The following is a 20,276-nucleotide window of genomic DNA, read 5'->3' as shown; positions in this document are numbered from 1 at the left end:
GCTTTCGATAGTGAAAACATAGAAGACAATATTCTCGATGTGAGCTAATTTCTTGCACAACCTCGTACAATCTTTTTCAACTTTTAACATATCTTTCTGTAATAATTCTAAGCTAATTTATTCTTAGTAAATTTTCTTACGTAATGTACCATTTTTCTTATAAAGTCAAGAACTTTGGCAAAGACAATATCAGAGAAAACTTTTACACGCAATTTTAATATACATAGGTTCTAATAATTGTTCCAGTTCGTGTTTTTCATTTTAGTCACGCTGTATTAGTTTCTATTGCATTAAACAAGTGTATCACTCATTGCACTTTAAGTATTCTATTTCGCAAAACCATCATTGAACGTTTCCTAAGTATATTAACATATACTTAGGAAAGAATTTTGACAAATGATAAGAGAATGGCACGTTTAGGAGACTTCTTCTAGTTAACGATTGGACTCTTCATTAAAAAATGTTTGGTAGAGTAAACCTAAAGGAATATTAGTGCATTCGTTCCAGTGGAGCACTCATTTTTGTTCTACCTCCGACTTTTTACGCAAATTCATGATTCGTCTGCTAACATGTTTGCAATTGTCATTAATATTGTTAAAATACTAATCTGAAAATATAGAAAAAAGGAATACTTTTGTGTTAAAACTGTCTTTGATGTAGCATATTATTAACGATGAATTCTCGATCAAAGTGTTATATATGTGGCAAAACAAAGTACTGCCCGAACAATATCTCAAATCTTGTATTAGTGAAGTAGAAATTGTAAAATTAAATATCTACCATTATCTATCTCTTCTTGCAAGAATATGCAATAAAACAACTGAATGGACTTAAGAAACAAATAATGGTTATCATTCCTATTAAATTGAGACTATTGATTAAATTTGCATTAATTAGAACCGTTAAAGTATGGTGATTAATATACCTTCTTAATGAAGTAATATGCGTTTAATTAACAGATATAGAGAACTCGAAATGACGGAGACGCAGTGGAACATTTTTTGCGACAATATATAAACCAGAAATGTGCATAAATGCTTACTGTAAAAGATTTCTTTTTTCTTTTAGGTTTCTATGTAGTGTTCCACGTTATTTTACGAACGATCTTCTTTCCATATATAAAGCTTATATTTGGCGTGTTAAAAATCACCAAAAATAAGTGCACGCAGTATTATTAGAAAAAACAAGAAACACATTAAAAGTTATAAAAAAATTGTAGACAAGTGCTTAACCAAGAAAGGAGCATTAAGAGGATTGATTAAACTGTTACATTTGTTTGTTTCGACGTATTATTATACATGATCTTTCAATTTTTCATTGTTGTATAAGAATTATGAATTCCTATGAATTTTTTCACATTTGTGTTAATCAAAAAGAATCTGCAATATGTTTTTTTTTAAATTTTATTTAACTGCCTTCAGTTATTCTGAATAACAGTATAGATATTTATAAGTATACACAAACTTGGTTAACAGAAAGATTTATACGTTTGTTATAAATTTTTTTCAATCAGCTGACATTTACGTTAGAATAGTTATTGCAGAACGAACCTGTGTGAAGGTAGTCCTGTGTCGTCGTCGTGCAGGTGTTGGGCAACTGGCGGTAGTAGGAGTATGACCAATGTGCGGACTCGAAGCACAAGGGTCTGGTTTTAATTTTTTAAAAGCTCCTTCCGCACCTGAAAAGATAAGCGATTAAAGAATCATTTAAAGTCACATTAAATCGCATTTAAATAGCAAATAAGAAATACAAGCTTTGAAACGTCGTATTATTAGAAACCTCTACAGCATTTTATCTTTAGCAAATCATTTTCAGCTGAAAGCGATACATTATCATGGCGTACATCATGTTTTCAGTGCGAAATACATACAGTGTAATATTGAATACAGTTAACATTACATTATTAATTGAATTGTGTCTTCCACCGTAACATCAAGAGATGTATAACAAAGGTACGAAATCATATAGTAGATAAATTTAATGTTGAACTGCAACAAATCTATAATTCAAAGTACATATGTTGATTTTTGTAGATGTAATGAATACATCGAAAATTGATAATGTAATGTTAGTGCCTCGGTGATTAAACTTGTATATTACAAATGTTTTTAATACTTTTGTCGATTCTTCAGAATGTAATATTTTCATAAAAGTTGTAAATGATATTAAAAATCAGTACTTTCCAGTTATCTGAGACTGAGTGTCTGATTACGGTGGATCACGTTATGTTAAGAGTAATTGTAATTGATCTAAACTTTTAAATAAAAAATATTATTGATTGAAACTTTAAAAGTCATATCAATTAAGAAAATATTTGTTTTTATTTTATTATTTTCATTCCTTTATAAATATCATTTGTTTATTATTCCGTTTGTATTTTGTTAACAAACATGATACCAACTATAGTTTAATGAAATTTTTCCTTCCACTATAAAATAACACGTATTTAACATTTTCTGATGCACTACACTTATCATAGGTTTCATCAAAATCTAAGATTCTGAGTTGACTAATCCTCTTTATCACTGTTAGGTGGTTTGACACACATTCGCACATATTATTTTGTAGTAATTTTCCGCGTTTAATATTGTACATTTATTAAAGAATATCTGCTTCACTATTTAAGATTAAGCTTTTACAAAACTAACTAAATAGTACTATTTTCCTTTTTCTCGCTTGATAGTCAAAGTGCTTCATTAGTAAAAAATGTTAAAAAGTACAGTATCCATCTGATGATACGTAAATAATTTATGCAGATATTTTAAACTTTAAGTAAAGAAGATAATGTTATGTATAAAAACGGGTTTAAAATATAGATTAAAATTATGTTCCAAGGAATATTATTTTCATAAGAAACAAAATGAAAAATTTTGTTTAGAAATATATAGCTAATATAACCGTTTGGGATATGCGTATAACATAAATTTTTAAAATTCATTTGCAATGTATATTATTATACAGTACTTTATTTATTTGTATATCAAATTTATCAATTTTATTCACACATATCTATACTTTATCTATATCTAAATTACATTATATAAATATAATCTTACACTAAAAAGAAAATAAAGAAGAACAGCAGTCTGTAGTGTCAGGAAACGAATACGGTTTGAAAATCTTTTACATTACATGAAATAATTTGTTACACGATCAAGCAGTTTAACTTTTCTCGAAAAATATATGTGTAAGTTTCGCTACAAATACCAAATGGATTAAAATGACATGATTTGTACTGTTGCAATGATTGAAAAGACATATACTCTTTTAAAAAATTATTAAATAAGTTGATTTCATGACACGCAAATTAAAATGTAAGTCACTCAAAATCTTAAAATGTGTACCCTTGTAATTTCTATGAAGGAAATAAAACAGAATTAATTTAACTGCTGGGTAGTTCTACTGTTAGATAGTACTAATCTTGCAAAATAATGAACCTATTCAGTATCTCCGAAAGTGTGTTTAATCAAATATCGATTGCTAGCTCTCATAACTGTAAAATAATTAAAATATTTTCTCAAAACCAAAAATAACCGAATGTATGTCGAATAATTTCGAGGAAAGGCTAAAAAAAGTTCAATATAACGTTTTTCTGTGATGAAATAAATTTTTGCAAAATATTACTTTTAATTTCATTTTTCGAATTTAAATAATATCTCTCTGTCTCTTGATGAATGCTCTAAGAAATTACGGAGTTGTTTCACTGGTCGCATCCGTCCTTGCAGCCGTGTTACTCGGCCGTCGCTCGTCGGTATTTTATACAGGTTGGAACTTTCTGAACCAGTTTTATAATATATCATTTAGAACCGTTTCTAAAGAACCAACAACTAACAGAACTAGGATTGCCAATCCTAGTTCACTTACATGTAGTGAATGGCTATTTAAGATTCATAATACCTGAAGGTCTGTAATCTCTCCCTTTTAGATTCGGTCTAAGACGTCTTTCATACTGAAAATGTACGTATTTCTAGCCATCTTTGTTACTTTATACATTGTCTAATTTTCAGAATATCCCTTAAATATAACATTCTCCATACTTCAAAGATATCTAACAATAATATATTAGGTCTACTGAAAAAATCTGTCTGTTAATGCTATATCAAGTTTTAAAAGATGAGCCATTCTGCAGGAATGGACCACAAATTACCATAGCGTTGGGAAGAGGTCGTTAATAACAATAGAAATTATATTGTTTAGTAAATATTAATAAATGTATTGAGAATATATTATTTTCTTTTAATAAGAAAACATGAAAGAAAGACTTTTAATGTTTTAAGGTAGTGTACTCCCTTAACGACACGTACTCACAAGTGGAAGACAGTAAAATAAATTAATATTAAGAACTTTACGTCTTATAAATTTTCTACACTCAAAAAACATATTTAAAAAATCATACCTCAAGATTACTGTAATATTGTATTGTCTAGACTGAATTGACAAAATGAGGGTAACTAGGATCAAAGATAATACCACGGAATACCATAATAATATGCAGAATGTTTTTGTTGAAACTGCTATTAGTTATCATTATTATTTAGGTTCTATTACTAGAGATTTGTTATATTTATTTCTGCATCGACAATTGTTTTCTGTTGTGACAACAGCTTTTACATCTTACAGATATGAACATTTCTCGTGAGGGAACTTTTGAATTGGTTCAAAATGTGCATTACAAAATGTAAAAAGATAGTCATTAACCCATATTGAATAATAACAAGATTATATAGAATGTGAAATGTCAAAATGAGATATCTGAAAATATTTTGCTTTTACTGAAGGTTATGCAATCATTTTCGAAATGACATTGGTAAAAAATATAAAACAAGTTATTCTTTTTATTCCAGTCGTCAAAATACAGAGAACTTTTAAGAATTCAGTTCAGAGATTGTCATATTGAATCGTGAAGTCTCATTTGCCAATTCTTTCAAAGTATTTGAAAGCATATATTGTGTATCGTTACTTCTAAAATAAAATTTCATTTCACACTCTACGAACTTTCACTTAATTAATAAAAGGTCGATAGTAACGAAAAATAATCTTTTCTTAGCTCTTTTGTAGAATCATGTTGAAATTAACAATTGCTAATAATACATAATAAACGGCAAATTGACTGACATTGCTAACGATTTTTAACCCCATAGGGACAAGCAAATGTTATTTAAATGAAATAAAACAAAACTGATCCATATCATCGTCATTTCTGCTTCAACCTCAGATTGCAGAATAATAATATTTTTTGTTAAGATCAACACCGTCGAGCGGAATATCATTAACGAAGGCTTTCAACGGAAACGCAAGCCATCCGTTAGAATCCGAGGAGGTTCGCGCCAAACAGTTGACGAGACCCACCATCTCGATAAGTCTACGTTCGTCTTGGTTGTTTCACGGTATCGGCTTTATGAACGTGCGAACGTACGGACGGGGTAACGGTGGCGAGTGAAGTCCCTCGCACTATGCTAACTTGGTTAGGGCGTTAATGACCTAATCATGTTACATGCTGATTCAATGTTCAAGGATGAATGCTGTCCACTTTACATACCTTGTCCCGTTTCCCGGTGAACGGTGAAACTCGGTCAAGTTCAGTGGGAAGATGAGGAACCTCTTACGATCTGTTTCTCAATGAGCGAATCAATGTCTTCTCATGATTACGGTGGAACCTTGATTAACAATCTAATTGGCAGACAGATAGGCCGAATACACTGAGAACCAGCGGGTAACCAAAGCCCGTGAAGAAGCGATCCAAAGTATATTTGAAAAGTAGATCTAATGATCTGCTCACAGCTACCCATTACCTTTAATTGACTCTGTGTTCTTTTTTTTTAGTATGACATTATGTTAAATATGATTTTAGTAGGTTATGTTTAAGTTATGTCTATGTTACGTCTATGTTATGTTTAGGTTATACTAATTAATTATCTATCTTATTTCAGACTAATCCTGTATTAGAAACTGTATGATTGGAGAATAGTTTGATTTATGTGTGCATTAACGTTAGGTTTCTGGATGTTTATTCTATTGCTCCTAGAAAAAATTATGTTCGTCCGACTTGATCTTGGAAATTAGGGTTTTAAAAATGGTCTATTAGGATACACATTCGCGTAATTGCATCAACCATTTAACGAGTAATGTTTATAAAACTCAGTATGCGTAAAATGGACGCGTTCCATAAACGTAGTGTTAATCAAATATTCTATGGAACAGAGAAAATGTTCGTAATACTTTTGGACGATTATTTTCTTATATCGTTATTTTCACTTTGTAATCTTTGTACTTAAAAGTATCTTATCTTGTATACGTTCATTTTGGATCACTAAGTTAGTTAAGTTAGGTTGATCTATGTCTACTGTTACCTAAACTGTTATCAATTGTGAATAAAGTTTAAAGACAACATGGTTTTCTTATTTTATCTTCCAATTTATGAAATGTTCATTGTTGATATTTCATTTACACTCTCGAATGTATAATCAGGGCAAATTACTATTATTTTTATATTTGATGTTTAAAGAATAATGAGTAACATTTCTTTTTCATTTCTTCTATTGTCATTTTTATTTAACCTCCAACCAAGTAGTGTTCAACTCATCATTTCTGCTGTCTTATTTGCAAAGTTCTATCCATTGGTGAATGCGTTCTCATCTCTCATAGACTTATCATGTCTGTATTGTATTTTCCACTGCAACTCTAAAATATTCGTTGGCATTCTAATTTCAGAAAAGCTTCAATAGTTCATATTAGAATACATTATAAGTAATTTTACATAAATTTTCATAGTTAAATTGATAACATTATTATTTGTAAAGTAAACTAGCTCTTTTTACGCGAAAGATAATAAAAATATATTTCTTGGAATACTTTACGTTTCTTAACAGTTTTTGTATAAAAGTACGAAGAAATGTAATTTTGTTACGATTGAAATAATGAGTATTTATATACGAAACATCTTGTTCGAGACATTACTGTACCAGTTTGTGGAAAAGGCGGAACAGTAAAAAATTGATGATACATTATCAGCATTACCAACATTTTTAGACTGATCATTTATTTCTTTATTTCTGCTTACGAACGAGTAATATGGAACAAGTATATTAGAAATATACTGTGGATGTTTTTGCCATTTCTATTTTTCCAAAATATTTCTCGGAGATATACATATATCTAACAAAATCATACTACTTCTTGAATTATGTAAACAATTTATTGTAGTACTTACTCTGTTATACATTGCACAATTAAATGTACCTTAAGTATTTAAATATCTACATTATAATTACAGATTAGTAGAATAACGTATTTGCAATTTTATGTTGATAATAGTTTTATTATGTAATTTGTATCTTGTAGATATGACAAACGAAATAGTGTATAAACACAATTGCACTAACTTTAGGGTTTCAGTCATTTCTTGCTGTTACTGATAACAGTACGGAAGAAACATGATTTTGTCATACTTTATACTATTAACATTTTTTAGTGTCTTTGAAGAGATAACTTTAGAGAGAGACCTATTTTTAACAATCTGCAAGAACGCAAAGAAATGTTCTTTTTATTATGAACATACATTTAAAAAGATAGAGCATTGCTAATAACAAAATAGCCTTTCACTTCAGCTCATTTGAAATAAGTAATATTCATTTCAATTAAATTCTGCTGGAAATCTTTACCATGAATCTGACTCGTCCATATACGGCAACGAATTAATGACTCAAGGTGAAATCAATTCTTATGCTATGCAAAAGAAACAATACTTTCATAGAAATCGCTGGGTAACGAATTTAAAATTAACTATGATAATGTTCTCATAGATCATTGTGAGCAACAAATCTTATGTAACCAAATGTCAAAGACCATGAGACTAACTGAATACCTTTAAATCTCGAAACGTATTTTAATTGTTAGGAGATCCTTCTCGAAATATCTTGTATTCTTTTTATTCTGTTACTGGTTATTAAAATTTTTAAATGCTAAGAAAATGATCTAAATTACTTTCAACACAAAACCGATGATGATTACGGATAAATTTAAGAAGGTTATGAATTTTTTTTTCTGTCTTTATTTATTTTTCGTTTTCAAAAGAAATCGGTACAAATAGTTTCCACTTGTGTAAAGTAACGAACGAGCGACGGCTGACACTGAGTACCATTGCAGCAAGGGTGGAGGAAACTTGTAAAACAGCTCGACAATTCCTAGAGCGAATTGAAAAGAGACAGTTGACAAATTTCTCAAGACAGATAAGACTACTGTTTGAATTCAGAATATACAATTCGAGATAAAATTTTATCTTTTATTTTAGGTTTTATTTTATTGGGCACTGAAAAATATTGCGTTGAACTACGCAATCATTTACATTCAAGTAATTGTAAGCAATACTTATCTTTTCATACTAACTTACTATATTATCAATGTTATACTCTACGTTATAGAACAATTATTTACATTCGTAACATTATAAACAAGTACATTTTTTTTCTTTTAATGATATATAATTTATCAGCATATTTAACATTTTAAAACAGCTAAGAATATTTTCATTCGTTTTGGTAACATACAACAGTCAAGCTCTACAAAATCATAAAGTCTCTTTCATAAAATGTTTTTCATAAAAGTTTTTAAAAACTTATAACTTTGGTAAATATTACCAGTATCACTAATCATTTGATACTTATTTATTTCTAAATTTAAATCATTAACATGTAACAACATGTTGTTACTAACAAAATAAACTTGTAGAATGTATTAACTTTTATCCTCAACATATCAAACGAGTTTCATAAAAATTTGATATTTCTGACAGTTGTGAAAATACTTTAGGATTCTTCAAGGCTGTCCATTAATGCGTTTACCACTTATCCATTGCATCAAATGACATTTCTGAGACATTCAAATTCCATATGCTTTTAGTAAAACCTGACATACAGATCTATCGATGTAATAGCAATCCACTATCTATTCTAGCAACTAAAAAAAACATTAAAAAACACAAATAGTTCTCTTTAGACAAGGTATCTTTCAAATTAAGAATACAAACCGTACGTTGCATTCAGTTGTAAAAAATACCCCTCCATTTTTTACTAACTTGTAAACAAAGTACTTGTAATTATTGTTATTAAAAGTTAACGAATTTTAAATATTATGTTCTCTAATAAGTTTACATTAAATATTTTTCAGCGACATTGACATATTTACTAAAACTGTTTTATATTCTATTCTAATTTATTAGGTAATTGAATATACTGACTTTTAATAATAAAAATGAAATTACTAATTTTGTTTATCAATAGTGTACATAATGATTAAATATTATGTGTCTTTGCAATTGGGGGATTTAATAGATATTAACACTAAACCTACCTAGCAGTTAAATTGATATTTTGAAATTCCTCTATACCAACTTCAAGAGTGTATCTATCGAGACTTTAATTGATTTATAATTCAATTTGCGTATTATTAAATCAAGTTCATTAATAATTTCCCAGAGAAAAATCTGTTATCTTTTTAATAATTGCAAAATGAAGAAAACAGGAATGGATCATTTTGACTCGTCTGGTGGTTTTAGTGTTAATATATCATTCAAAATCTCCGATATTACCTTTTGCTTAACACTGAACATACCAGCACTTTATAGGATGAATGTTCCTACCGTAACCAGTCAAATATCTGGTTATGAAATAAAATTAAACAAGTTAGATGATACATTTTTCTTAGTGAAAACAGAAACAAAAGGAAAAACAAAAATTGAAAAACTGATTAATCGGACAATAGAAGAATTGATGTAAAGTTAAATGAACGGAAATAGACGCAGTATTTTAAATCAAATTTTAAAACCGGTCATTTGAGCGGTCGCGATATGTTTAGTATTAAAACTGGATGCCATTATAGTCTATATAAATGACTAAAAGTTGTATTCATTCATCTGACGATACATTCTGTCAATTTCAATACATACATAAACATTTTCTCTGTTGAATTGTATTATTATTTGTATTTCCTTCCAAATATTAAAAATTTTAAACAATATGTATTTGCAAAATATATTAAAAACATTTGCGTTCATTTAAATTCTAAATATTTATTTCAGCTCAATTTTAACGGGAGAAAAAAAACGTGCCCTTATTTGTACAAAATTTTCCGTATAATGTCATTCTACGATATTTAAAATAAGGAATACCATGTCGAAAAGTTTGAATAATTTGGAAAGTGGGTCAGATAAAGTTGTGTCGCCTATAAGTAACAGCTGCTCTAGGATGACGCGTTGGAAATAATTACCAATGATTTTAATGAAGCAGAATCCTCGCCACGACAAATAACACGATCAATAGGATCACCAATAATGCAGATTTCTACAACTGTCGCAGCTGTCTTTCGGTGGCATCTGCTGTAAAATTCCTCTCAGAATCGATAGAGACATGCATCTGTAACTCTTTCCACGATTTTTCTGTGTGCACACAGACATTTAGGATTAGGAGCACTTAAATGCTTTTCGAATTCGTGCGAAAGGCCCAATAGTACAATTCAATAGAATCAAGTAATTTTCAGAAGTAACAGGAACAACACACGTACAAAGAATGAACTGCATTAATTGGACAAGCAATTTACTATATTATTATTATTATAACCAATTGATATTAATTGAATGTTAATGTTTCTCTTAACGTCTCTCGTTAATATACAATCAACTATTCTTAATCATTTTGGTAATAGCGATATGGACATTTATAGTCAGCAATTCTTAAAAATTGTTTTTGTTTCTTTTTATTGTCGATCATACTGTTAATTTTTACTGGCCGGAATGGCCAAATGTTTAATGTTTTTTCACTTCAAGTGTTTTCTTTATTAGTTTTTTATTTGACTCATTTCACTTTTATTATTATGATAATATCTAACATTGCATTGTATATTTGGTCGAATTTATCAAAATTGAGACCATATTCTTGTTTTGAACGTATAAATATAGTGTACGATAAAAAATAATTGTATTTCTTATAGGTATACAAAATAAAATTAATTTTTCAATTAAATCAGTTTATTCTGTATATGCCGGAAGGTAAATTATTAACCAGAAATTGTTCTAAGAATAGAGTTATATCATGTAATATATCATTTTACAGTATTAAATTAATTTATTCATATAGTAAATTTCATCCAAAGACAAAAGTAAACAGCTGACGTGAAGGAGCACTTTATTAATTTTTCAAACTATATAAAATGAGACTACAACAGCAAGTAATCGTACAAGAGAATTTAACTTTGCATTCGAAAGTTTTTCACTAAAAATATCCAACAGTTTTTTGATAAAATGTGGGTAACATTTTTTAAAACTAACTTATCGGGGAATCACTCATAAATTAAAGAATAAAAGCATTTTGTTTCAATATTTCACATACTGATACATTATACGTACAAAGTTTCCTATTAAATGTCAAACTTTATAATTTTGTTGTATCAATTGAGAGTTGCCTGTTAACTGCAAATCTTTCAATGACTACAATACTTTAAAACGAATCTTAATAATTGTATACGTTTCATGCTTGCTAAACAAATTTAAAAACAACTTTAATGTTACAGCGCAGAGAATTATATTTTGCGTTTGTTAAATTTCATCTAACTTAAAATGGAGAATAAAAACACATTATTCTTTCAAGCAATAAAAACCCTAATTTGAATCTGCTAGATGAGTTTATGTTTTATTGATATGATTTAAGGGAAACAGATACTGCTGACTTGAAATGTTAGTAGCTAATGCGACATGTTTTAGGAACGAGAAATATTTTGTACTGTATACAGTTACCTATATTTTAAAGATGCCAAATATATTGGGTGTCAATGACAATAAACGCAACTGAGTAATTACTTAAACTATGTAAACAAGTAGATTCAAAACACTGGACGTTTCAAGACGATAACATGCTATTTATAATTCAATATTTACTACAGGACAGTTTCAAGCAAAAAATATTGCATGTAGTGATCTACTCACAATCAGTCTCTAAACTTTATAAAGTTTATAAAGAATATAAAGTCCAATTAAAAACATAAATAACAGATTTTGTCAAGTTATCTACAAAAATAGAAATAAAATATAGAAATTTTACACATTACTTTAACGAAATTATATATCTTTTCAATTAAATTTTCAGTTGCCTTTTATAGTTAATAAAATAGCATGCCAAGAATATTGCGTGACTGGCTGTATATTCATTCATGCATTTATTAACAGTATTATATTAACTGTTATACTGCTTGGAACATTTCCAATTCAATCACACTATCATTTCTTTAACTTTGTTTGTGTATTATACAAATAACTATATTCCGTTATTCAAATTTCTATTTAAAATCTAATTATGTGTATCTTGCATGCAAGAATCGTAATCGTATTTACTTTATAACATTATCAATAAAAATTCACGTAGTTTTTCCCTTTTTCTCCTATCTTGTCACAACCAAAAATATTTCTTTCATACCTTGACTTTAGATAAAGGATCGAATAAATATGAATGAAACCTTTCTAACGATAACGTAATTTGTGATAATAATAATACAATGTCTTTTATTACACACAGAAGAAGTTTCTTTAGCATTAGTTTCTCGAAAGCAAACTAAGAAAATTAGAATGTGCATAATGCACTCGTAATATATATGCAAGTTTAGGCAGGATGATAGGTATGAAAAAGAATTTAAGTATAGAGCAGATACTTCATCACTTACAACGGAAACGTAACTTCTCTGTAAGTTTGTTCAAGTGGTAGTATTAGATCTTCTATTTTTAAAGCGGAGAGGAAAGCCGTCATTTGTAGCAGAGAGAGATTTCGCGGGTTCACATTTTAAAAGGGGTAAAGGATTCGCGCGGAAGACCATCGCTTGAGAACTTTTAATGCCGCGGAGAACGCAAGAGGGTTAACGAAATTAATTTTTCCGCCCCCGTTTCTCTCTTTCTGTACTTCCCTACTCCCTTCTTTTATTCTCATTTCATTTGCATGAATACTGCGGTAGTCTCATCTTGTTTCCGAGTAGTCTGACCTTGAAGGAATTGAATCCGCCCTATCAAATTCATTATTGAACAACAAAGAACACAAAAATGTAACGGAATTTTTTTCTCAGTGACCTAATAAACTCCTCGATAGTAATTTTCATTGTAAACAATTATGTCCTATATCAAAGTGTGAAACGACGAAAAGTATCTCTTCCATTTACATACTACTTTCTACATAAACATATGTTACAAATACGTTGTAATACAAAAATTGAAAACAATTATTTTTAAGTTATTTTAGTAAACACTATTTTCAATGAAGATCAACGCCGAGATTCACTACACTCAATTTTTTATTAAATCATCTATTGTCCATTTTGGTTACAAAAAGCAGTTATATGTATTGCTTAAGAATCAATACAAATCATTTTAAATAAATGTCTAATGTACATGTATCTTCCTCATAGATGTTGAAAAAATACTGAACTAAGATGAAAATGTTTACGTCGAAAATTACTAAATTTAATAATAGTAACTAAGAGTATGGCATAAATGAATGATGATTACGATATATCTTAAGCCGATACACATATATTCGAAATATAAAAACAAAAGACATTGTTGGCACAAAAAAAAACAAGTTCCACAATCAGAGTTTAATTAAAATTCATATTGACATAAATATATTTTAAGGAAATTGTAATAATATTCACTTATAATAAATTGAGAGATTTGAAAATCAAGAACGAACGTATGTAGGACTGTTCATTCTTTCGATTCACTGTAGCATGTTTCATTGAGAATACTTGATGTGCGCCTACGCCCAACCATCAGAGCAAACCCCATTATTGTACCCTTAGTGCTAGGCTCTCTTAATCCCCATGAACACATAATAATAGCCTATAGAACAGGTATTACCATATGTTCTGATCCTCGCACCCCATTGTCGACACCTTGGCCGATCGTATTGTCAATGTACTTGTGCACTCGAGAATTAACAAGCGGAAAATTCACCTATATCGAGATGACACGTTGACCATTTTTCTCGTTTAAAGTCGCATAAAATGTAAATACACAAAACCCGTCTTGCTCTTTATTTAAAAAAGTACTGTAACGTAACTATCTTCATATTTCTTCTTCTTACACGTACAGTGACGATGCTATGTAAATAGAGAAATACTTGTTGTTACATTTAACTATGTTATTCTAAATTACATTTTCCATTTTCTGAGGTATCAATAAAAAGTATAGTCCTCGCAGCTTTGAAGCTCATGCGCGTTAAACACTTTTTAATCATTCTATTTGATATATAATTACATATGAGAATTATCTACACGAACGAGCAACTTAATATGCAAATGATGTACAATATTGATCTTGAATACCGATTATGGCAAAATAATAAAGCTTATAACGATTTTCCTTGAAATTACTAGGTATTTAATCACTCATTTGTTGGGTAATTTGTAGATAACAATTCAATAAATGTATAACACTCGACACATGATGTTTATATAAGTACTCTCATTTTCCTGGAATACAAGTATTTTTAAACCTTTCAAATATTTACAAATCAATCGAAATATGGTAAAACTTTGCAATGACAGAACGTGAAAATATAAATTTACATATATTTCAATGCATAAGTTACGTATATTATCTTGAAAAATTGACAAAGTTGCCGATATTTTTGTATAAAATTAAAATTTAGTTTCATTCGGCATCAGTAATGGTTCCATTAATTCAACTACTTTATAAATATTTTATGTTAAGCAATAGCTTTTGAGACGAACAGTTATTTACGTATATGTAAAGAATTTATTTAATTTCTACCTAATATTAAACTGTAATTGCGTTATTATAATATTAATTGAATCTTTTTGTCGTAACACAGTTTTGCACTTTCGGGGTTCGGAATCAATTAATGTTATACATCTATCTACATGTATTGACATCTGCGTTTCCTTTACAATCTTGCATTTTTTAATTTTTATTGATACATCTATTTTCTATGTTGAACCACAATATCATTTCATGAAATTAATTATTACAAATGAAATAAAGGAATAATATTTTAACTACGTGTTTAGCTTCTTTTGAATTGTTATCTCCTTGATAGATACAATCATGTGTTAAAGAGCTTTCTTTAAATGGTAAAAATATTTCTTGCACTATATGATAGTGCATAGACATCTAAACAATTGAACTGATACCATCTATGGGCATTGTATTCGAAACAGGTGCAGGTTTACCACACCTTTATCATTGACGTGGTACAGTACCGTCGGTATGCCGCTTCGATACTATGCATGGTATGTAAACTTTTCGCGGATTAAAGTGATCAACTACATTTTTTAATATTTCTACACTTTACTTATGAAATACTAAACTGGTTCTTCACGAATGTAATTTTGTTAAATTGTTTTATCTCTCGTTTTGTAGAGTTCACCGTTTTAACGAATGAAGAACTCATGTTACACATACACCGAATTTCGTTACCGAATGTCGTGTCGAAGTATTAAACATAGATCTCCATTCGATACTTGTTGCTTTTAATGATTTAAATTATTATTCTTTCAAAATCAATTCTAGTTTATTAGTTTTTCTCCAAAATGAGTAATTTCACCCTTACAGCACATATTTTTAAGCAAAATTCATGTAATAAATGTCGGACAAATCTGATTTTAATTGTTTTGTCAAAGATATGACACTATTTCAGCACAAATATCAATATGAACCTTACATATTGCAATTGTAACATTTTAGAAAAATAATGCATTATTTTGGTTTTTACGTTCCCTTCTTGCTATTTCATTTTTCGAGGGACACCACGATTCTGTGTTAACAAATTTGTTATAGTTATCCTCAGATAGCAAACATGTTGTGATACGTTTTCCAGCCTAGCAAAAACTTCCGGTGCAATTCTTTTTCGTTCATTCGTCTTAATATTTTTCAAGCCCTTATGTCCACTTAAACTCTTTAATTGTTATTTACAAAAATTTTACACACTGTTGAGACTTTAATTTAAGTTTTACTAGCCTAACGTATTATCTATACAGTAAAGAGCAAAATTAACACTACGTTGTTGAAGTTTCGGGGTAAATAAAAGTTTTATCGTTCGGAAATTCCCATTTGTACCTATGTGAGAATATGATCCGCACCTTATATACCTTCGCTTTTCTCAATTACAGATATTTCTATATTTTTTATACTTATACGAATCAGATTAGATTTTCCATAACGATTTTTCTTTTTCAATATAGTACCTATATTCTTCACACTATATTTGCACTATATATTTATATTGTTATTAAATTCAAAAAACAATGAAGATTTTCTTTCCAAGTAAAAGTTAATGTTACTAGTCGCATTCGATCCTCAAACATACAGGCACTTTGAAAGCTATTTGAGAACTTCCACGAACACTGCACAATGTTCGTGCGATCAGCTTTATATCCCCAACCCCGAAAAAAGAGAAGCGAAGACAATGGAAATGTAGACGTTGAAATTAACAAATAATGAGGTATCGGAAAACACGATGGAAAAATACTTACCAACAGTAGAAGTTGCTCCGACGCTACTTCTTCCAGGCGTCGCGGCGGGTGTCGGCGGGCTGGCTTCGAGGCCTTGGTGGACCCCGTAAAGCCCGAAGTCCTGCTCGTTCGAACTGGTACTGCTACACTTCCTTTTCTCCTGGTTATGGTTCAGGTGAAAACTCTCGTTCTCGACGAGGCCGACGCCGAGCAAGCCGAGGTTTGGCCTTAGTTCGTCCATTAATTTGTTCTGACCACAGTTCGCAGCCGCTGCCGCAGAGAAGTTCAGCTGTCTGCTGAAAATCGCGGGGAAGATATTGAACTGCTGATGGTCGAGGCTGAGGGCTGTCGTTGGCAACGATGAACCGCCACCACCGCCTCCGCCGACGGAGGTGCCACCGACGGAACCGACGCCGCCTGCACCGGGGCCCCCGGTACCTCCAGACAGGTCGTTAGCCAGGGTGATGCCGGGGTGACCTTGTCGAGGTCTCTCGTATCAAGTATCCCTCTTGTTCCTCGCTGACTTACCAGGACATCCTTCGTCGTTCCTCTTCTGGAGGAACCACGATCAACATTAAACGGGTCCCCCTTACTATTAGCTTGTGCTCCCTCGTATCTGCCGGATTTTCTACTGTCGTCTTCACTTATCCGAGCTTTTTAATCTCGTTACGTGAATTTCTTGCAATTTTAATCTGTGATTCTTGGTGTTTATTTATTTGGTTCCCGGTGTGTTCTGTTTAATTCTCGTGTAGATCTAGATCCTTCGTTCTCTTTCCTTCTTTCTTTCGTCGTGTGAAAACGACGGAACGTTGGTACTTTCGTTCGAAAGATTCGAAAAGGACCTCCCACTTTGGAATTTGATGATGTCTGGGCCTTATTTTTGAAGTTAAATCAAATCGTTCAGATGTATGGCATGAAGAATTTACTTTAATCAAGCAGAAATTCTTGAATACGTATAATCCTTTGTGCAAACTTGGAACATCAATTAAATGCTTGAGAACAATTCCTTTGGTATACACATATTCCTAGAGTACACTTCTTCAACACAGTATCAATGACACATTTTGGACATCGGACTCGTTAATTCGAACAATTTTATCTACTTGGTTCAGAATCTCCTGCGTTCGTATGTCCTTCTTACGGATTGTCCCCACGGCTTTCGATCCGTCAATGTCAGCAACGGAGTCTTCTCAGTTCGCACAGTGATCCACAAGTTTCGTCTATATTACGACAGTGTCATGCTTATTCCATCGTTAAAGCTTCTCGTCGAAGACTGGCGACTTCGGTTCTGTTCTTCTCGGATTATCAGTTTCCCAACAGCGACAAATTAATTGCAACAGCGACTTCGGTTTCCTAGCAGCGTTACGTTCTTCATAATCTTGGCCTCCAACGATCCAATCGGCTTGAATTCCCGATACGATTATCTGGGATTTCACGAAACAATTCCGGCGAACGTCAACATTCTTCGGGGAACCAACAACGACGCGTGCCCGATCGGGAGATCGGCAAAGAAAATAACGGAATTAAAATGTCCCGTTCGTTTCCTGTTTTTTTTTCTTTTTTGAATAAATCCCGGGTGAAACGAGCAAAGGGATGTTGAATGAACGGCAACGCGAAGGGGAACAACAACTGGGTAGGTCTGAAAACACGGCTGGTTAATCGCGGGCGGACGTTATCGCTACCGCGGCCTCGATTCGAAATTCAAATCTTATTATCCCGTCGATGCAATTACAAGGATCGGAGCCGGAGGGTAGGAGGAAGGGAGAGGGGGCGGTTAAGTAGCACGAGGACAGTGCGCTGTTGAAAATTCGAATATCGGAATAATTGTCGGGAGAAATGGCGCGTGCCCGTTGAAAACTGTTTACGGAGAGAGAGAAGTGTGTACGCGTCGCGAAGACGGCGACCGCCGGAACAGTGGAAGCGTCCACCGGTGCGACTCGCGCCCTTCCTTCGTGCCCGTAGGATAACGCGTTACGCAGAGGAAAAAGCCGAAACGATACGAGAATCGGCCGTGTTAGAGGGGCGACCGCTCACCGTGAGTTCTTGTGGGATTCTGTCCACGAAATGCAGTTATCCCGGTGACTCCGCGGGGGGACAGAGAACGCTTAGAGGGGTCGCTACCGTGGTAGGGGGTTCGTTGGCTATAACCAGTGCTCCCTTTCACCCCTGCGTCCGCTCCGGCAACGAAAGCACGAGGCATTCGTTGCTTTACCCCATTGGACGCTCGGGGGATGCGTTACCCGGACGACCGCCAATCCCAGCGTGCTTACCGCCGCTCGCTACACCCCCACCTCCGCGGCAAGATGGCGGACTTACCAATAAAAATTCTTCTGCAAAATAACCTGCGAGCGATTTTCTTTCCACCCTGCTATCTAGCTTTTCCAACGACTCACACGAACAACACGCCTCCTATACGTGTCCCTCCGACTATCGGCCCCACGAAGAACGGTCCCTTCTACCGTCCTCGCGTTCACGATTCTCATCCTTTCCCTTCGTTTCGACCTCATCTTCGTCATCTTCTCTCGTCAGACTCTTACCAACCCTTAACGTTACCTTCTGTCTCCCTTTTTTCTTATTCGCCCGACTGTCTTCCTTTTTATTATCCCACGGCGGATAGCTTTTTTAATTCTTCCCTCGCGTTTTTCGACGTTTCGTTGCAACGTATACGTTACCAACACCTGATCCCGTAATCGTGAAACGTTCCCGAATATTTGTACCGTTTTGAAGAATACCGGCAAAGGTTGTTCACGTTGTTGATGTTTTAACCTACGCCGCTACTGTGCAACGTAATGTAAACACCTATACGGATAGACGTAATGATAGCACGTGCTTGTGAATTTGAATTTTGTTCCTGTAGTTTAAATTGTTTAACAAAGATATTCAAAAATATTTATTTTCTTATACTCAGAAAGGAATTTCAATTTCTTCGATTTTGTTGGGAACAATGAGTCAATCATTATTTCTTATCATCTCAATCTACTCTGTCAATGAATACAATTTTAAAAATTATTTAATATAACCTTGTAGCATGTTGACCAATTATCTTCTGAAATTATATATTTTAGTTTAATAATATTTCAAAATTGCTTATATTATTTATTACCCTCAATAAGTACGGCATCAATATTTCTATTATAATTTTTCTATTAGCTACCTATACATTTTTATTATGCTACATTTATTTTATATTGTTCATGATTTCATGACAATACAGTATTCAATTTAATTTTTAGTGACAACATAATAGTTTCTAGAACTATTAGTTTCTAATTTTCTTAACTGTGTTCTTGTATTACTAGATCAAACTTAACCTTCGTTTTTCCCTTTCATATGTGTGCATTACCAGTGTAGTTTGGAATATAAACAAGTGTTTAAAACATATCACTCACGTTACATTGTTATCTATCTATCCTAAGACTGCTTGTTATTATTGTACAACGTAAACACGCAGGTAGTTAAAGTAGTTATTCAATACCCAGGGAGTTAATCATATGTTTTTAATTTTTTACACAGCCATTTATTAAATAACTTATACTGCAATTAATATTAAAATGTGGAACATACTTTCGTGAGGTTAAACAATTTTAACCCTAGTCTCTGTTATTTGAACATCTCAGAAACAAGTAATTAGAAACCTTCCTCTAGAATATAAATCACTTTCATTTGAAAGTCCAAAGAAGTGTCGATATAACAGCACATGGAGACAAACTATATATCCGTCATTAAGTTATATTGAACGTATGATTCTAAAAAGATAAATGCACTGTTTAAAT

General features: G+C 31.8%; 1 protein-coding gene across 1 annotated transcript in view; it reads right to left on the bottom strand.

Annotated features, from left to right (window-relative positions):
- LOC116430368 (homeobox protein unc-42) overlaps positions 1-18,549 on the bottom strand; it is a 56,394-nt gene extending 37,845 nt beyond the window's left edge. Inside the window, exons 1-2 of the mRNA XM_031984437.2 lie at positions 16,525-18,549; positions 1,551-1,678 (exon numbers count right to left, since the gene is read on the bottom strand). Of these exons, the coding sequence (XP_031840297.1) occupies positions 1,551-1,678; positions 16,525-16,744 (348 nt within the window). The 5' untranslated portion in view covers positions 16,745-18,549. The remainder of the gene's footprint in view (positions 1-1,550; positions 1,679-16,524) is intronic.
- Between the last annotated feature and the right edge of the window lie 1,727 nt (positions 18,550-20,276).

The sequence above is a fragment of the Nomia melanderi genome, chromosome 1, assembly GCF_051020985.1.
Source record: "Nomia melanderi isolate GNS246 chromosome 1, iyNomMela1, whole genome shotgun sequence".
NCBI lineage: Eukaryota > Metazoa > Arthropoda > Insecta > Hymenoptera > Halictidae > Nomia > Nomia melanderi.
This window is presented reverse-complemented; position numbering and strand designations above follow the sequence as displayed.